This window comes from Fulmarus glacialis, unplaced genomic scaffold (genome assembly GCF_000690835.1).
Source record: "Fulmarus glacialis isolate BGI_N327 unplaced genomic scaffold, ASM69083v1 scaffold20551, whole genome shotgun sequence".
Lineage (NCBI taxonomy): Eukaryota > Metazoa > Chordata > Aves > Procellariiformes > Procellariidae > Fulmarus > Fulmarus glacialis.
Genome location: NW_009193657.1, coordinates 13,071 through 28,764, shown reverse-complemented (window position 1 = coordinate 28,764; position 15,694 = coordinate 13,071). Strand labels below are relative to the sequence as shown.

Below are 15,694 nucleotides of genomic sequence, written 5' to 3'. Positions count from 1 at the left end.
CTGGGCGCCAGCCGTAGTAAAGCACCGTCTCACCCACCTCTTTGCCTGCAGAGTCACATAGCACCCATCAGCTGGCCCCCCTGCAGCCCCCACCCCTGTCCTCCCCACCTCCCCTCGTCCTGCCAACCGGGGGGAGGCAGAGCTGCACGGCTGCTTCTGTGTACAAGGGGAAGCTCCAGACTGACTCCCAGAAGTACCAACATGCTTTAGAAATGAGTTTAAGTGACTTGACTGTGGTTATTCGGAGACGTGGTGGCAGAGGTCAGAGAACTGCCTCAGGTCTATCTGCCTCCCCAAACATCGTCTGTGGCCAAGAGAAGGACAAAGCATCCTCGTGCTGGGAAAAAACACTTAGCTGCTGTTCACCCTGCTCCACTGCCTCTGCTTTTTGCTAGACCCGCCAGCAATGTGAGCAGCACAAGCTGCACCTTGGAAGCACCAACTGGCCCTGCAGAGCACCATCCTGCAGCAGCTCCAGTCCCCAGGGAAGTTTCTGGACACTCACCTTGCTGCTTCAGCCAGTTCCGCTCCTGAATGAAGCCGATGAAGGGGGCTATGCCAGTTCCCGGTCCGATCATGATGACAGGCGTGCTGGGTTTGAAGGGCAGGCGAAACTGCGACTTCCTGATGTACATGGGCACCAGGGAGTTGCTCCCATTCTCGTCGGGCACCTTGTTCTTGAGCCAGTTGGTGGCCACCCCTTTGTTCAGGCGTCCCGTCTTGGTCTCATACTCCACCGTCACGGCACAGATGTGGATGGCGTTGGGGTGAACCTGCAGGGAAGGGATGTCAGTGCCAGGCAGACAGGGAGCTGCAGCAACCCCACAGCTCAGTCCCTTGTGCTCAGGGATTGGGAGAAGTTTAACCTAATGTTAACATTGGGATGGCTATTCCTCCCCTGGCAGATCAAACCTCCTAGCATACCCCGCACGGGGCTTCTGTCTTGCGCCCGACTCGTCACAGGACCACTGAGCTTCCCTCGGTATTGCCAACAACCTCAGGGCTTCAGGCACAAAGTAAAGAGTGAATTTTGACCAACCCCTAAAATGCCACCTTGCTTCCAAGCTCTGAAAGCAAAGTCTACGGGCGAAGAGGAGCAGGGCTGCAGGGAGGGCGGTGGTACCAGGGCGCAGCTGGCTGCAGCGTGCGACCCTCTGCAGACCCCGTGGAAGTTGCGATAACCCCCTCTTCTCGTGCATAGAGATAACTAAAGCTGCCCCCCTCACAGAAAGTGTCACCAGGGCAAGTTCCCCTTGTCAGGTCCCCAGCTGAGAGGGGGACCATGGCACTGTGGAGATGCAGCTGAAATGGTCTCTCAGCAGCCTCAGTCCCTGCTGGAAGCACGCTCACCTTGGAGGAGGAGGCAATGGAGTAGTAGCGGGCCTGCAGGCGGGGCAGCAGCTCACACAAGTGGTCGATGGGGGGGCGCAGCGAGGGCATGTCCTGCAGGATGGCCAGGATGTTCCTCCGGGCCTCCACCACCCAGCTGAGGTAGAGAGCCTGCGGGTAAGGAGGTTTTCACGGCTGGCAAACACTCCCCTCAGCTCTCTGCAAGCGGTGCCCAACAGTCCTGGATCCCTTTTGGGGATCCCCCAACACCCAGTTCAGCCCAGCAGCTTTGCTGGGAAGGCCACAGCTCCCACCTTCCCCTCGGCAGCAGATGATGCCATTTTGCGGAGGCGCTCCTGCTCGCCGGTGTCCGTGGCGTACTGGGCCAGCTCGTAGAGGACATTGGTGCGGGGCGGGTTGGTGATGTCCAGGTAGTACGTCAGGGCTGTACGGTAGGACGTGGGGCAGGGGAAGGGATGTTTCTTATTGGATTCCTCTGGAGAAGAGAGAGAGGAAAAGAAATTAAAAATCAGCAACCGCATGCTGTTACATTAGAGATTTCATGCCAGCAGCTACATGCAGTGTATGAGAGCTGGAGACAGAGCAGGGGAACAGGCTTCAGGGGGCAGAGAACAGCCCTAGGGCTGAATCAGCCTGTTGGCCAAAGCCCCAATCCCACACTGAAGCAGCTCCAGCACAGGGCAGCTCCCTCTCCAGGCAGCTACATCTCCCAGTAGCCCATTTTGTGTTTCACAGATGCTGCCTGACAGTTCATCAGCAAAAAAACCCAAACAAACCCCATGCTCCCCAATGGGGCTCTCTGCCCTGAGATATCCATGCACAGAGGCATGCAGCAAACTCCCAGACCAAGCAGGAGGGCTTTCTCCACAGCTAATTTGGCCTCATGCACTTACACCTCCTTCAGATCTGGCCTCAAAAGTGTCTTTAGTCTCCTTCAACCATGGACAGTTGTGCTCAGAGCCCCCTTGGGAAAGGTAAGTGCCAGCAGTCAAGGCTGAAGCCATTCAGTTCAGCAAATTAAGAGGTCCGTAAGGGACAGGAATGACAGTGTGAGGCCGGGCAACATGGGACACTGCACAGGGGGCCGCAGGCTCCGGCAGTGCATTAAAGCCAGGCGCTCTCTTAGGCTTCTGGGTCAGCACATCCGATGCCTCAGGTCAGGCTGCGTTGCTTCAGGAGCTGCCATCTCCCTCCTGCCAGAGGGCAGCTCTGCTGGGAACAGTGCCCAACAAGAGCTCTTTGTATCGGCACAAGTGCTCCCTCCTGGCAGTTCAATCGCCGAGCCTGCGCCTCCTCCAAGGACTGAATAACAGCATCTCAGACACTAAGGCCCCTGTTGAGCTCTGGGGATCCTGCGGCAGAGGGATGCTCTGGTGGGCTGATGCTCTGGAATTAGGAGTGTGCTGTTACATAATTTGTTGTTGAATGAGCACACTAACTATATTTCACAACTGACCCACTTCAGCTGGCTCTCAGCAAGTGGGCTCCGTGCCACTGCAAAAATGGCACGGCATTCGGAGCGGCCACAGGACGTCTCTATTTGCCTGGAGGTGCCCTAGGGGACCTGAAGGTGATCGGGCTCCTGCTCTGGTGGGAAGGACAGAGGCCATAGCTGAAGGCAAACTGCTGACACTCAGGGGTGATCCATACTCACCGTCCAAATTGTTCAGGGACATGATCATGTCCAGATCCGTGCCCAGGATCTCACCAATCTGATTCACCAGAGAAGAGTCGTTGGCTGGGTACACCGCCACATGGTCCCCAGACTCGTACCTGGCATGAGAGCAGGAGGAGAGCTCCAGCACCGCTTCTCGTCCACCCCAAGCCTGAGCTGCTCAGCTAGAAGACAAGCGGGCTGATGCAAGGGGCAGCAGGACAACATCGAGATCTGAGCTGCTACACAGTGCCTGCACAATCAGGGATCCCGAAGAGCTGGCAGTAATTCCACTATTCCACTGTGGAATAATGGTTTTAAGAACCACTTTTTTTACAAGGGACCTCCAAGATAACAGCAGTTTTGCCAGAGACTTCAACGAGGCCAGGCTTCCAGCAAGGACAGGCTAACTCCCTGACAGGCAAGGAGCAAAGCTGCTCAAAACCTCTGCAGTATTTTGTTATGTTAAGCCACCTGGATTCATGGCTTTCTCACAAGCACACACAGAGGAATTTAAGCCAGCAAGAGGGTTTTTAAGAACAGGGCTTTATTCCCCCTATGCTTGTACACCTAAGCCAGGCAAAGCCAGGCATGAGCCATCCCCAGCTCTTCCCTCTCTCATAGCTCATCTGCCCCCTCATTTTTTGAATGACTCCTAGAGAACTCTTGCAGCTGGGACTGCTCAGGTAGGACAGGTATGTGCAGCCAGCTCTGGAGGGACCCAGAGCACCCAGCTGGTGTGGCCAGGCACAGCGCAAGAGCTGGGACAAAGTCCTGACATGGGGTACCTGATACGTGGTACAGAAGCCCAGAGGGGCAGTGTTAAGTAATTATGAGAACAAGGTCCCCTTCTGAAGTGCTGGATGAGGCCAGTGCCACATCTTTGTTCTTTGCTCCTGATGCAGACTGCTCCTGCCAAAATAGAGGAGCAGTCTCCCATGGGAAGCTACCTGATTTTGGAATTGGAGATATCCAGCTCCAGATGCATAAGGTGTCGTTCTCCTCCCTCATTCAGCTTGCGGTTCTCTGTAACCTGGGCCAGGAAGGGGTTCTTGGCATCAAACGGTCTGGAAGGAAAGACAAGGATCCTTTGGACTACTCTCCTGCAGGCTCACAGTGCTTTCTGTATCCAAGCATGTTCCCTCTTCCTCCAGAGCTGGCTCCTGTGATTTGAGCACGGGGCTGTCCTGGCTCATGTTTCAAAGCATACCACAGCACAAACCAAATTATGATCCTGCTGCTACCCACACTGGCAGAGAAAAGTGATCATTCCCCTTCTAAGCACAGCCCAGCAATCAACAGCTTCTGTCCCATTAAGAACAAGTGATGCAAAAGTAGATTGGAGGAAATGTCACATCTCAGAGATATTTCAGTTTGGAAATAATTTATACAGCTAATCTCCCCAAAGCAAAACTGCAAGCAACCACCACACATTAGCTATGCTGGGCGAGGAAAGGCTCTGAGTGACCTCAAGACAGATGCTGCAAACGTACCAGCCAAACAGCACATGTGAACACAGCCACCTCCTCACACACTAATGATTTATTAACTGGGAAATCCCTGAGAGTCCCAGTGAAGATCTGAGCCCATTTCTCTTGGGCAGACATCTGCCACATGGCTGCATCGCAGAAACGACACTGCCCACATAGCACGTGTTGTTAGAAACATCAAGGACTCCATCGGCTGAAGCCTGGCCCACATACACCCTGCCCAGGGTGGTTTGGTACTTACGGCTTCTGGTTCTCGTAGCTCTTGAGACGACCCATCTCACCGGTGTAGACTTTGTTCATGTTCACATCTGTGTGCACCACCAGCTCATATTGGCGGATGAGAAAAGAGAAAAAAGTCGAACTGGAAATCACAAGGTACAGCTGGAACCATCATCTGCTTTGCTGGATTTGCTCTAGTCCAAAAAGAAATGCAACTTCCACCCCTTTGCCCCTCTCGAGAAATTAGGGTTCAGGCAGACTATGCAGAAAGCCCAAGCCAAGAGGAAACATCAGCCTCACTGGGAGCATCACAACCCAGCAAAGCCACAAAAGAACCAAACCCATCACATCCCCATTCAGAACAGAAATCCAGAGTTGGGTTCAAACTCACACCAGGACAGGCTCAGTCCAAACAGCCCTGCTCACTGATCTACTTCACATGTACCCTCTCAAGCCTGGAAGGGGAGGCAGCATACAGGAAAGGGGACAGCAGCTCAGGGTTCATGGCACAGCCACCAGTCAGAGGTGGCCAATCTCTCTGGCACCCAGAAGAACCTGCTCCCATACCCACCTGGATTCTTCTCCTGTAGCCTCCACCCCAAAGTGCTCACACACCGCTGGCCAGAACTGCTCTCTCCAGGTGATGAAGTCTTCTTCCAAGCTAGCCCGGGCAAAAAAAGAGATTCAATAACCCTGCCCAAGGGGGAGCAAAGGGGTATTCCCAGAGAAGCCATCTGAGATCCCTATGGACTTCGTCCTTCACCATGGGAAAAGGCATTTGCCCTTGCATCCAGGCAGTTTTGGTATGTCTACATGCCCACAGATCACCAGAAGAGCATCTTCAGATCACTAAGTGGGTGGGAGGGAACTCTTGCTATACCAGCCACCCCTCCCTTCACCAGGTCTGCCAAGGAAGGCTTTGTTATTCAGACTCGCTCTTTAACCAATTCAGCTCCTGCTTGCCTACTCCTGGCATTAGGTCACCTTCCCAAAAGGCAGATTCCACCAATGCTTATTTTTCTGGGCTCAGAGCCTCCCACACACAGCACATCCCTCTCATCAGATCTTGGAGCCCTTAGAGGTAAAGCCACAGGTTGATGTAATTTCCCAGGTTAAGCTGCTACCGACAGGGTGCTCAGGTAAGCATAGAGAGGTCAAAAAAAAAAAAAAAGAAAACTCATTGTCCGAGTTGGAAAATTGCTGCCTTCCACCATAAAACAAACAGTTCATAAGGAGACGGAGTTTGCCTCCTCCACAGGGATGAGTGAGTTTATCCATACAACCTGGGTTAGCAATGGAGCTGCAGCAGGGCAAAGGCAGAGGAGGCCAAAAGCCTCCTCAAGTATGTTATTATGGTCATTTAAAGCTGATGTGGGATTTCCCAGACACAGGATCCCCCAGGATACTCTACATGTACAGGGATCTGATTGTGGGGAAGGGAGCAGACAGACACACACTCAGACATGTCAGCTCCCACAACTAGCCCTATCGAGTTTATTTCTGTCTTAGTAGCAGAGTCAAATCCCTGCCAAGGTCTCTTCCATGATGCTTTAGCCAGCTCTGACCAGCCCTTCAAGCCAAGCTACTCACTTGCCATCGTCATCTCCCAACCCAAGTTCAAAGATGCGTTGGGCTCCAAGCTCCTCCAGTCTCTTGTCCACATACTTTCCCATGGCATTGAAGTGCTCATAAGTCTTGTTCCCCAGCCCAAAGACCTGGAAGAGAACACTCATGAGTGTGGAAAAGCAGGGTCTGGACTTTTCCCATCCAGTTGGCATCCTCTGGCCAGTATCACCCAGGAAAGGATGTTGAAGACAGACAGCAAGACCTCTCCCAGCTCCCCATCAGCTATTTGTGGAGTAAGAATCTACCACTGGAGAGTGTCTGGTGAGTAGGCACCAGCACCTCCCCTGAGCCAGGCCTCAGGCACGTCAAGAGGATGCACAGGAAAGAGCTGCCTGCGCCATCTCCTCGAGGGACCAGTAAGAGCCTGGACTGCCTGGAGATCAATTGCTGTCCCTTGCCTCCCACGAACAGCTCAGCAAATGTTTGCTCACTGCTTTATACATCTCCAGCAGTGGATTTTCTCCTCATTTGCAATTATTATGCTTACTAAGGAATTTGGCCAGGATTTAGGTGAGGTGGCTGTATCTTAGCCAATTATTCAGCTCAGCACAGGAAAAGAGCTACACACTCCTCCAAGTGATTTAATTTGCAGGAGAAGATCTGGCCCAGGGCTGCTCAGTTAGCTTCTGAACAGCAGCAGCAGCCTGTAACTCATTTACAGACCTTGTATTCAATGCCTGCTGGGCTATTTGTGGCAAGACATTACCAGCGAACCCTTGTGATTTAGGGAGTGGAGAGAGTACTCTGATATCTGCATTTAAAGCCCCCAGATATATGTTTGCAACTGTCCACGAAGCTTGAAGAGGAAGACAATAGGGACCACATCCAACACAGGCATACAAGGCATAGACATCATGTTGTGCCTTTACCCAAGTCATGTGCAGGCACAGTGGAGGCCTTCTGACTTTCCTACCCAAATGCAGCATAAACTGGAATTGAGCCACTTACTGCAAATCGGAGACCTGACAAGTCAGCATCAGCCTCCTGCAGCCAGTCGTAGAAGTCTTGGGCATTGTCTGTGGGATCACCCTCACCGTAAGTGGCCATGCAGAACACAGCTAAGGACTTGTCGATCTCAGAGAGGCGACTCAGGTCCGACTACAACCAAAGGAAAGAATAAACCCTCAAGGATCCCGCAACGTGCTTACTGGGCAAGCCTATTCCTACAATACAGCTACCTCTGGTGTGCAGAACAGCACCACATAATGTCAAACAGCTGATTACAAACGGGGTTGGGAAAGGCTAAACCCACCCAAAATGGCAGGGGAAATAAAGCTAACCGCCCTCACTGGACTGCAAGTCAATACTTCTACCCCATCAGAAAAGCAATGGGATTTTCCATACAAGGCTTTAAGGGACCAGGATCATTGTTCGCCCTGGAGAACAACACAATGTCAATGCCTCTGTCCAAGACCGCAGCAGTATGGGACCAATGCTAACTACAGAAGGAATACAGAGCAAGCTTCATGCTGCCAATGGATGACTTGCAACTCCCAAACACTCCAGGCTACCTTCCTCTTTCAGTCATATTGCAGTGTCCTCTCCAAATCTGTAGAGTGGCAAGGACCAAGCCCATCTCTGCATCTCTCAGGCTGATTTTTTCTCCCCTAAATAACACTACTAAAAGGGCAACTGTCCCTTGGCCAGGCTCTTTCTGGGTTTTTTTTAGGGGACACTAAAAGGATGTTACCTATTCTGAGGCTGTTCATGGCTAAATTACCAAGTCATACTCCTCTGGATCTGCTGCCATGCCCCGAAGGCCGTAGCGATGAGCATCTTTGGAGAGACGATTGGCAAACTCCTCTGCTGTACCTGTCTGGGAGCCATAGAAAACCACTATGTTTCGCCCCTGGAGAGAAAAAGAAATCCCTGTGATTACTTATTTGGCAAATGCACGGACAAAGCATATCTTGTCAGAGAAAAAAGAAACATGTGGGATCAGGAGCCCGGGACTGCAATCTAAAGGCAAGCAGGAGTCTGCACTTGTATGGGACTCCACGCCGGGTTTGCGGCAGAAAACTCAAGGTTAAGCTGTTAATAGGAACATGACTCTTGTCAATCTCAGAGGGGTGACTCAGGTCAGACTAAAACCCAAAGCAAAGAATAAACCCTCAAGATTTATTCTCAGCCTCAAGGCTGCAGCGTGACTCCTGGAAACGGGGAACTCCCTGGATGAGAAAGCAGACTTGCCTAAGCTTTGGGAAAGTGCCTAAGCACCAGAGCTCCTGCTCTGCCACAAGCCAGCTACTTTGAAGTAAAACGGAAAATATATCCAGCCCTTGCTTCTTCCTCTGCTTCCTCTTGCGTCCAGTCCAGTGGAGTCAAAAGCTGCCAGTTCTGTGTACAACAATTCCCATTCCAGAGTGAGCCAGTTTGGGAACCAACCACACAGATAAACAACTGCCAGCCAATGACTTTAAAGTCTTTGCCATTTCCCTCCTGACTTTGATCTCATATTACACTTTTTTTTTTCCACCAAATTTTCACTTCAATTTTTTCTCTAAGAACAACTCTCAGGCATAGACTGAAAGAGCTATTCCTGCCTGCCCACACGGCCTTCCTCTGGATGCTCTTTGCAGCAGATACGCATCCATATCCAAACGAGTCCCTGCTGCTGACAGCTAGAGAGTCTCCAGAGGAAACTGGGGAAGGAAACGAGCTACCCCACCTTCCCAGCACCCCGCATAGCCAGAGCAAAAAGCTTACTGTCTTCTTCATCTTCTCAATGAAGCTGCTGTCTCTCACTGGAGCTGCTCTGAAAGACAGAAGGAACCTCCTTTCAGATGGGCAAGTTCAAGGTCAGGAATAAGCAAGTGGGGAGCAAGTGGCCCCCAAACCATACCAGATCTCAGAAGGCTACCCAAAGTGTCCCCATCAACCACTCTTATTTACCCTGTCACAGGGATACCCATCGCTCAGCTGCAGGGCTTCTCCTCTGCCCGCAGCCACGGACCAGGGGCTCTCAAGAGCACAGGGGAATAGCTGACGCCTGCCTTACCTCCATCGGTAAATCCTCCCGCAGGCAAAGCCCAGGAACTCAGCCCCGAGCGTCAGGAAATCTTTACTCTATCAACTGCTCTGAGAGATTTCACAGCTGAGCAGGTTACAAAGATCTTGTAGAGCTACGATGCAAGAGTAAGTCTCCAGAAAAATCACAGAGGCCAAGCCATGGCGGGAGAGAAGGGAACGGAGAGCTCCCTGCTTCCCCCACCACAGCAGACAGGCAAGGAATGGGTCCTGAGCCATTCCCCCCAGGGCAGATTCCCCAAGCTTGAAGTCAGACAGGGCTAAAACACAGCTGTTCCGACCTCAAAACAGTATGCCAGACAGGAGTCCCAGAGCTGGAGAGCCCAGCAGAGCAGACAGACGCAGCTGATCAGACCCACAGAGCCTCCAGCAAGGCGACCGCTGCCCACCGAGGCCCCGCAGGGCTCGTTCCAACTCTGGGGTTTCCATCCCCAGTGCTGATCTCCGGCACAGAGGGAGTTTGTATTATCACAGGGAGGCGGCTTTCTCTGTCTCAAAAGAGGGACAAACCGCAGCAGCATCAGAAACATCGAGCAGAGATTCACACCACTATTGCTATCCTATTAGGAAGGGAGCCAAAAGAGCTTTGCTATCCTAAGCACACCCATGGACTTTCAGCATCACAGGGTGAAAGCAACCCAGCCCTGGGGACCCTGGGAGCCTCACAAGCAGAGGTGGCTCTAGCTACAGTCAGATTAGGTGCTGGGGTCTTTTCAAGGCAAGAGGACCAGTGCCAGGAGCTCACTTGCTGTCTTCCCCACTGGAGCTTCGGTAGTGGGGAGGAGGAACGTGGGACCCGTTCCCATTTCTCTTTCACAATGGAAGAATGCAAGGCTGGGTCTCCTGTGGGAAGAGAGAAGCCTCCAGGCAAAAAACAAATGGTTTTGGCTCCGGCCCATGTGAGAATATGCAGAGCTCGCTAACAGTTTCCTAAACTCTGCAGCCCAGAGGGAGGGATCTGTGCGGATGTGCTGAGCCATTTGCAGAGCACACACACACACACAGAGCGGCAGGGTGGGGGACATTCAGCAAAGCATGCCTTCAAGCACCCCTTTCTACCCAAAGGTATCAAGGAGCTCCATAACCTGGCCTGACAGCTCCAAGCACTGACACAGCCCCATACAGCACGCACTGAAGACGAGCAAACCCTACCCAAAAAAGCTACCCGAGGAGGCTGTGCTCCCAGGAGAAAGCTGCTTCGCACCCCCCACTTTGCTCTCTCAGCAGTTAACAGTCTCCCCATGTTGTCATTTGTGCTTCGTTGGGAACAGGGATATCACAAGCATCTTAGAGAGCAGCCCCAGCCCTGCCCATGCTACCGCCGGGATGGGGGCTCAGGAGAGCTGCCCCCCAGCCAGCTCACAGGACTCAGCTCTCTCTTAGCTTTTGGCTCCCTGGTGAACCTCTTTGGTTTACTGCCCTCTGCAAATGAGACCCAATTGAAATAGCTGTTGGGTCAACTGCTAAACAAAACGCTTTTAAAGGAGGGGAAAAAAAAAGTTTTAGATCCTTTCAGCAAACTCCCTTTCGAAGAGAAAAGGGTGCAGCACACAGAGCTTGTCCGTTTTCAAAAGAGGCAACCCTGCACTGAAATATTGTGGTGGAGAACAGTCTGTGGCTCAGACACAGAAGAAATAATGAGTCTGGCTTTTGAAAAAAAAGCTACACAACTCTCTGAAATTGCTTCATCAGGGTGGCTTGAAAATCTGAGCTGCAAAAACACACAGACACTGAAGACACAAATGACACTCATTTTTACCGCTCAGCCAGGAAAACTTAAAAGAGAAAGCATGTTTTCAGCAACAACTGCTCTTACAGCTTAGATAGCTCAGGGCAGCGACTCTATGAGAGTTAGAAGAAGTGACAGGTGGAGGAAAGGGGATTAACTCCATTGTCGGAGCGAGTCTTTAGCTTGTACAGATTGCCCACCTTGGCGAGAGCCCTCAGCACAAGCGACTCCCAGGGCTCTCTGTCACTGATTTCAGGAGAAAAAAAAAGGAGGGGGGAGAAAGTTCCCAACAGCTCAGCAACAATACCAAAGTCTCCGTCTCAGCAGAACACCTCTCCTTCAGAAAGCTCCCATGCCTGTGGCTTTCCTCCCAAAAGCCCACGTACATCCAGAAGTGAGAACACCACCTGGACATTGCAGAGAATTGAGCACCGACAGCAGGGTCTCCTCTGGAGCAGCCTGCCTCCGAGCAGAGCCTCTCCCCTTCCTTCTCCTCCTGCCCCAGCAGGGAGAGGCACCCCACTCCGCCCAGCTTTGGGGTGGCAGGAACGACCCTCTGAGTCAGAGCGATCCTGTCTGCCCATCGGGCAGATTAACTCACCTCGTCACGGCCGCCTCTTCTCGTGGGGCCGAGTACACGCAGCCCATGGTCGGGGCAGGGAAGAGGCAGACAAAGAGTCGCAGGGCAGCCGTGTCTGTCTGCAAGGGGAGGTGTGGGGGGTCGGAGCTAACTTAGCTCTGGAGCAACACGCACACAGGCCTTTCCATTCTGCTCCTCCTGGGCATTAAAGCCAAGCGTCAGCCTTTTGTTAAGGAGAAGAGAGCCAGCACAAAAGGTCCCGGCATGGGTCATAGCAGGAGTGGTCCTGTCCGCTCAGATCCTCGTGGCAGGGCTTTGGAAGTTACCGAGTAGATCCGCACAGTCCTGAGAAACTGCAACATCTGGCAGCAGTGGCAGAAAGGAATTAGGAGTGGAGAATCAAACCTCCCAGGATCCTCCGCAGCACACGTCCCTCTCCCATCCGCGTGGAGCAGGGGGACGGGACACAAAACCCTCCCCCAGCCTTGTTACCTTGGAAACTGTTTATATCACAGCTGCTTTTATATATATTCTTTTTTTTTTTAAAAAAAAAGTAGACGCTGTAGCTGAATGAAACGATTCCAGACACTGCGTGAGCAACGCTACGGGTAACTATGGCAGTGCCATTACGGAGGCAGCTCAAAGGAGTTTGTTCTCTTCAGGATCCTATTAAATTAAATTAGAGGTGGTCTCTCTCTCTCTCTAACACACACGCAGGCAGCAAAGAGAGCTAATCAGGCTAAGGAGTTGGAGCAATTCCTGCCACAGGAAGCCCTACAAGCACCAGGGAATGGATTTCTCTATAGCTGCAGAATAGAGATAAGCCAATTTCTGCCCCAAACAATGTTAAAGATGGGGGGAGAAGGGAGGGGGTGATACCCAGCGTACCAGTCGATGTCTCGCCTGCGTCTCCCCAGGGCAACAGTCTGCACAACTCCGGAGCAGGGACACGAGAAAGGAAAGAAATCTGCAGTTGTGAAACACGCAGAGGAGGCGCAGCCAAAGAGTAAAAATAAATTGGTGCATTCTCCAGCAATGCCACCATGAGGAAGCACAGTGGCCACGGCTGCGTGGCGATCGAGAGCCATTCTCCCTAATGACATCTGCAGAGCAGGCTGCAGGGGAAGGCTGCTCCGGTGGTTTCAATTAAGTCTGAAAGTGGTCAAAACGTAAGCAATCCTCAGTCGGCGGTATCCTAGCCTGCCCCACACATGCGTGTTACACAACACAGGTACAGGACATCTTGTACGCAGCAAGCCTCTGCATATGCTGGGCTCTGCCCCTTCTCCGGGGGCTTCGGGCAGGAGAACAGCTCTGCTTGGCTGTGAGGGTAAGGAATCAGCAAGCGCCTGAGCGGTAACTGAACCTAGAAGTGCATTGTCACGGCAAGATCGTGACAGTTCCCAGGCGACGCGGGCTGGTGGAGCCATGCGGAGTGAACCCAGCCAAGATGCCATCCAGAAAGTATTTTGACCATGCATCTGTTCTTCCACAATCAAGGGCAGTTGCAGCAGCGGCATTTCCTTTGGAGACCCCGCTGAGCTGATGTGGCTTGATCGAGGCGTGCTGCTCAGCGACGGCTCCCAAAAACCCCAGGAGGGCACCAAGGTGCTGGACGCTGTGTTCAGGTCGGAGGCTCTGCCTGGCACTCTCTCACGCTGCAAGCAAACCCATTAAAGCAGCAGCCATCGTGACGTGTCTGAATTGCTGTTCAGCACTTTCATCCTCCAGTCTTCCGAGGCTGAAGCTGAAGTTGGGGGCCAAAGTGACATGACAGAAACCATCACCCAATACCATCAGATAAAGCAGTTCAGGACAGTTTGGCGAGTCAAGGCAGAGCTGCAGAGAATGTGCTGACGAAAAGCAACACCTCTTAAGGTCAAGGCTCTCCACTTCAGCCAGAGACAGCCCCGCTGAGGGCTCTCTGCCTTCATGGGTCCAGGACAGCTTCCCTGCCTGCAGATGGGCCTGCCCCTGCCTGCCCATGGACCAGCTTGCTATCCAGCCAGCTACAGACAGCGTCTGACAGTGTGATCCTGTATCTTGCTGATTTGCTTGTTAATCAGAAAGGAAACTCCACCCCAGACTCAAGAATGACAGGAGGGAAGGAAACCCGAGGCTGAACAGGCTTGGTTTCCCCACTCATTTCCCTCCTGATTCCAAGTGTCCCATAAAATAACGTTGCAAAAGCTGCAGGAAGTTGCTGTCTCCGTCCCAGAGGATGGATGTGCCACCAGCTACAGCCTTGGCTTATAGGTCCATGCAGCCCTCAGACCAGCTTGCTACAAATGGCCACAGCAGGGCTGCAGCAGGCAATGCCAGTGTCAGGCTTAATGTACAGGAAAAAACTACTTCAAAACCTCCTCTTATTCTTCACTTGCCTGGCTGTCACTTTTCCAAAATGCAATTGTGTCAGACAAGGTCCAGAGCAACCTGGCCTATCCCCCCTGGTTATGGGTGATGGGAGGTGCTGCTCTTCCCCAGCTCTTGCAAGGAGCACTTGCACAGTGCTCCCTGCCAGCCACCTCCCACGCAGATGGAGAAGGCAGCACGGACACCACGCAGGAACGACAGCCAAAATACCCGTGAGTCAGCTCAAAGCCAAAACCCTCAGCCAGTCTCAGATGAAAGCCCACGTGCTGAGGTCCTGCAGCAGAACAAGGCAGTAACACACACCCAGGGTGGTTAGCAGGCCCCTCTGCAGTGTGACTTCTCTGCAAGGGCACGACCGCCTCTGGAAGAGCTTCACTTGAGGGGTGGCGGGTGGAAACAGCCACAAGGACGGTGAGCACAGGAGCTCTCCAAGTCAATCCGTGCCGTGTCAGGATCTAATTTCAGACTGATAGTGCCATTTCTCCAGCCAGCTTAGCTCTCATCGCAACGCAGCCGTTCTCGTTACAATCTCCAGAGGCAACCGCACGCACTGTTACACACAGCCCTCTCTTGCAGGCACGAGAGGGAAAGTACCCAACTGATCCAACAAATCAAATTCCCAAGGTAAGGCCGAGCAGGCACAAATAGGCAGGTTGCCACCAGCCTCACACACACCTGCCTGCATAAGGTACGGCAGCCAGGGACATTTCTTCCTCTTAAACCACCCCCAGCCAGAAAACGCACTTTCCATCCTCCTGCAACACCAGTGCGTGCAGCCTGCCTTCGGGTTTGCTCTGAGCTGTGTGCTGCTTTTCCCATTACCCGGGGATATCACAACAGACCTGGCATCCCAGGCATGCCTTCAAGTAGAGGGCTCTGCCACCAGAGGAGAGGGTCATGATCTGACCAAAACAGAAATGGTAAGACCAAACCTGCTCCTTTTCAATTACAACCTGAATTACAACACCAACACTGGACAATGAGCCCTGAAAACTGAAAGCAGCATAACCCACTACGGTAGACATACAGGTCTGAGATTACAGACCCACAACCGCTTGCTGTGTTCGATTTAGCTTTTACACACAGGGTAACAGGAGCATCAATCCCCTGCTGAAATGCCTTCGCTTATCGCTAAACATCCTCATCTGAGCAGCCTATGGACAGGTCCTGCCACAGCTTCTTTCCACACCAGGCTGTAACACTTCGAAATGAGGGACCGACAAGTATGTCTTGCCAGAGCAGCACCCGCTAAGTGCCATGGGGAGAAACACACTTCATGCAGGACACCTCGCTGGTGCAACCGTATGCATTAAATCTTGAACCTACTGTGAGCAGCCAGCCATCGCTTCTCCTCTCCTCGCGACATGGCCTCACAACCAACTGCTCAGGACTAGGAGGGTCTACAGTGAATTTGCAGCTGGCATTACAAACGCAGAGGATTCACCTTTGTTGTGTGGTTACCTTCCGCAAAGGCCTAACACTGGAAAGTGCAGAGCTGGGCTAAGGCTGAGGCTGGCCTTCTCTCTGGGGCAAACTGCACCCACACACGGAACAGATCCCAGGAGACTGAAGGCAAAGTTATTGCACAACACCAGCTCCTATGGTCTCTGCTGCAGTGGGTTTCAAACCTCTTTACTGCTCTTACC

The 15,694-nt window shown here is 52.5% G+C and overlaps 1 protein-coding gene across 1 annotated transcript in view; it reads right to left on the bottom strand.

Annotated features, from left to right (window-relative positions):
- Nucleotides 1-15,694, bottom strand: part of POR (P450 (cytochrome) oxidoreductase) — a 17,573-nt gene that overhangs the window by 939 nt on the left and 940 nt on the right. The window contains exons 2-13 of the mRNA XM_009587535.1: nucleotides 9,046-9,094; nucleotides 8,060-8,188; nucleotides 7,288-7,437; nucleotides 6,304-6,428; nucleotides 5,285-5,374; nucleotides 4,736-4,855; nucleotides 3,955-4,071; nucleotides 3,005-3,123; nucleotides 1,644-1,825; nucleotides 1,351-1,500; nucleotides 506-773; nucleotides 12-45 (exon numbers count right to left, since the gene is read on the bottom strand). Coding sequence (XP_009585830.1) covers nucleotides 12-45; nucleotides 506-773; nucleotides 1,351-1,500; nucleotides 1,644-1,825; nucleotides 3,005-3,123; nucleotides 3,955-4,071; nucleotides 4,736-4,855; nucleotides 5,285-5,374; nucleotides 6,304-6,428; nucleotides 7,288-7,437; nucleotides 8,060-8,188; nucleotides 9,046-9,094 — 1,533 coding nt within the window. The remainder of the gene's footprint in view (nucleotides 1-11; nucleotides 46-505; nucleotides 774-1,350; nucleotides 1,501-1,643; nucleotides 1,826-3,004; nucleotides 3,124-3,954; nucleotides 4,072-4,735; nucleotides 4,856-5,284; nucleotides 5,375-6,303; nucleotides 6,429-7,287; nucleotides 7,438-8,059; nucleotides 8,189-9,045; nucleotides 9,095-15,694) is intronic.